At 43.6% G+C, this 3,290-nt stretch overlaps 1 protein-coding gene across 1 annotated transcript; it reads right to left on the bottom strand.

Moving 5' to 3' along the window:
- Nucleotides 1-2,029: 2,029 nt before the first annotated feature.
- On the bottom strand, nt 2,030-2,981 carry LOC117099404 (olfactory receptor 13C4-like). Its single transcript, XM_033238767.1, is given in 2 exon segments — nt 2,030-2,963; nt 2,965-2,981. Coding segments are annotated over 2 exon segments (951 nt in total).
- Between the last annotated feature and the right edge of the window lie 309 nt (nt 2,982-3,290).

Raw genomic sequence — 3,290 nt, 5'->3', positions numbered from 1 at the left:
ACAATAATGGCAGACATCAAAGGAGGAGCAAAATGAGATTTGGGTGGGGACACAGCCAAACCCTATCATTCTGCCCCAGGCCCTTGCAAATCTCATGTCCTCACATTTCAAAACCAATCATGCCTTCCCAGCAGTCCCCCAAAGTCTTAACTCATTTCAGCATTAACTTAAAAGTCCATGGTCCAAAGTCTCATCTGAGACAAGGCATCTTGTCACCTGAGACATCTGCCTATGAGCCTGTAAAACCAAAAGCAAGTTAGTTACTTCATAGATACAAAGGGGGTACAGGCACTGGGTGAATATGCCCATTTCAAATGGAAGAAATTGACTAAAACAAAGGGCTACAGGCTCCATTAAGTCCGAATCCAATAGGGTAGTCATTAAACCTTGAAGTTCCAAAATGATCTCCTTTGATGCCATGTCTCACAACCAGGTCACACTGATGCAAGAGGTGGGCTCTCATGACCTTGGGCAGCTCCGCCCCTGTGGCTTTGCAGGGTACAGCCTCCCTCTCAGCTGCTTTTACAGGCTGGCTTTTCTAGGTGCATGGTGCAAAATGTTGGTGGATCTACCATTCTGAAGTCTGGAGGACAGTGGCCCTCTTCTCACAGCTCAACTAGGCTGTGCCCCAGGGGACTTTGTGTGGGGGCTCCATCCCCACATTTCCCTTCCACACTATCCTAGCAAAGGTTCTCCATGAGGGCCCTGCCCCTGCAGCAAACTTCTGCCTGGACATCCAGATGTTTCCATAAATCTTCTGAAATCTAGGCCGAAGTTCCCAAACCTTCAATCTTGACTTCTGTGCACCTACAGGCTCAATAATATGTGGAAACTGCCAAGGCTTGGGTCTTGCACCCTCTGAAGCCATGGCCCAAGCTTTACCTTGGCCTCTTTTAGCCATGGCTGGAGCAGCTGGGACACAGGGCACCAAGTCTCTAGGCTGCACACAGCAGGGGGGCCCTGAGCCTGGCTCAGGAAACCATTTTTTCCTCCTAGGTCTCCAGTCCTGTGATGGGAGGGGCTGCCAGGAAGGTCTCTGAAATGCCCTGGAGACATTTTCCCCATTGTCTTGGCAATTAACATTTGGATCCTTATTACTTATGCAAATTTCTGTAGCAGGCTTGAATTTCTCCTCAAAAAATAAGCTTTTCTTTTCTGTCATACTGTCAGGCTGCAAATTTTCCAAACTTTCATGCTCTGCTTCCTCTTGAATGCTTTACTACTTAGAAATTTCTTTTGCCAGATACCCTAAATCATCTCTCTGAAGTTCAAAGTACCACAGATCTCCAGAGCAAAAGCAAAATGCCACCAGTCTCTTTGCTAAAGCATAACAAGAGTCACCTTTGCTCAAGTTCCCAACAAGTTCTTCATCTCCACCTGAGACCACCTCAGCCTGGACTTTATTGTCTATATCACTATCAGTATTTTGGTCAAAGCCATTCAACAAGTCTCTAGGAAGTTCCAAACTTTCCCACACTGTCCTGTCTTTTTCTGAGCTCTCCAAACTGTTCCAACCTCTGCTTGTTACCTAGTTCCAAAGTCACCCCCACATATTCAGGTATCCTTATAGCAGCACCCCACTACCTGTTACCAATTTACTGTATTAGTCCATTTTCATACTGCTATGAAGAAATACCCAAGACTGGGTAATTTATAAAGAAAAACAGGTTAATGGACTCACAGCTCCACATGGCTGGGAAGCCTCACAATCACAGTGGGTGGTGAAGGCAAAGAAAAGGCGCATTTTACACTGTGGCAGGCAAGAGAGCAGGTACAGGGGAACTGTGCTTTTAATGAAACCATCAGTTCTCACGAAATTTATTCACCACCATGAGAGCAGTATGTGAAAAACCCACTTCCATGATTCAATTACCTCCCACCAGGTCAATCCCACAACATATGGGGACTATGCTCCATAAGCTACAATTCAAGATTTGGGTGGGGACACAGCCAAACCATATCATATATACATTGTGAAATGGCTAATGCAAGCTAATTATATGTAAAAGACTCATATATCCCTTTGGTCTTACTGGTTAATAGTTTTCCTACTCAGCAAATATTTTATAGCAGCTTTTACATCTTTATTTCTCAAGCTATAGATTATGGGGCTTAACATGGGGGTCACAACCCCATAAAACACGGAAACAAGTCCCTCTGTAGCTTGCAAGTTGCCTTTCCCAAGGAGGCCCTGGGACTTTGGTTTTGCATACATAAAGAAAATGGTACCATAAAATATGATCATCACAGTCAGGTGAGCTGAGCACGTGGAAAATGCCTTGCGTCTTCCTGTGGCTGAGTTCATTTGCAAGATGGTGTAGAGGATGAATGTATAGGAGAAAAAAATCATGAGCAGAGGAAGAACTAGGAAAGCAGTATTTGACACTGCTAGGGTAACAATACTGAGAGATATATCAGCACAAGCTAATTTTAGGACAGCTAAGATCTCACATAAGAAATGATTAGTAATATTGTTCCTACAGAAAGGCAATCGCATGGCAAGTGATGTTTGCACAATTGAATTGATTCCACTGGAAAGCCATGATACAGAAGCCATCAGTACATACGCCATCTTGCTCATGATGATGGGGTATCTCAGAGGGTTACAGATGGCCACGTAATGATCAAATGCCATCATGCCAAGGAGGAAACATTCTGTTGACCCCATCGCAAACTCAAAGAACATCTGCACTGCACATCCAGAGAAGGAAATGTTTCTTTCCTTTAAGATTAAGCTCACCAACGTTGAGGGAACGGAGAAGGTTGTATAGCAGATATCCAGGAAAGAGAGGTTGCCCAGAAAGAAGTACATGGGCATGTGAAGACGAGAATCCAAGATGCTTGCTATGATCAGAACACCATTGCCAATTAGAATCACTACATACATAACTAGAATCAGAGCAAAGAAAATGATCTCAAGTTTGGGGTAACCAGGGAGTCCCAGAAGAATGAATTGTCTCACACTGGTTTACCTTGTCCATGCCCCAGCTTTCAGGATGCCAAAGGAAGATCCACTGTATAATATTTTCACAGCCAAGCAACAAACGCAAAAAGTAACTTGAATAAAAATTACTGTAGAGTGAAACAGAGACTGTTTTAAAGCTCTGCCACTGAGTTATCTTCAACAGTATTTGTACTTAGATACAGCCACACTAGGATGCTGAGAGTTTCTATGCCCTTTATCTAATACGTGAGGATCTACCTAGGATCAGAAGTAAATTCAGACACAACTTTTCTTATTATTGAGGACATCCCAAGTTGAATTTTCTAAAAGCCTTAGACTATTGCAG

This window comes from Trachypithecus francoisi, unplaced genomic scaffold (genome assembly GCF_009764315.1).
Source record: "Trachypithecus francoisi isolate TF-2019V2 unplaced genomic scaffold, Tfra_2.0 Lachesis_group16, whole genome shotgun sequence".
In the NCBI taxonomy this organism is placed as follows: Eukaryota; Metazoa; Chordata; class Mammalia; order Primates; family Cercopithecidae; genus Trachypithecus; species Trachypithecus francoisi.
This window is presented reverse-complemented; position numbering and strand designations above follow the sequence as displayed.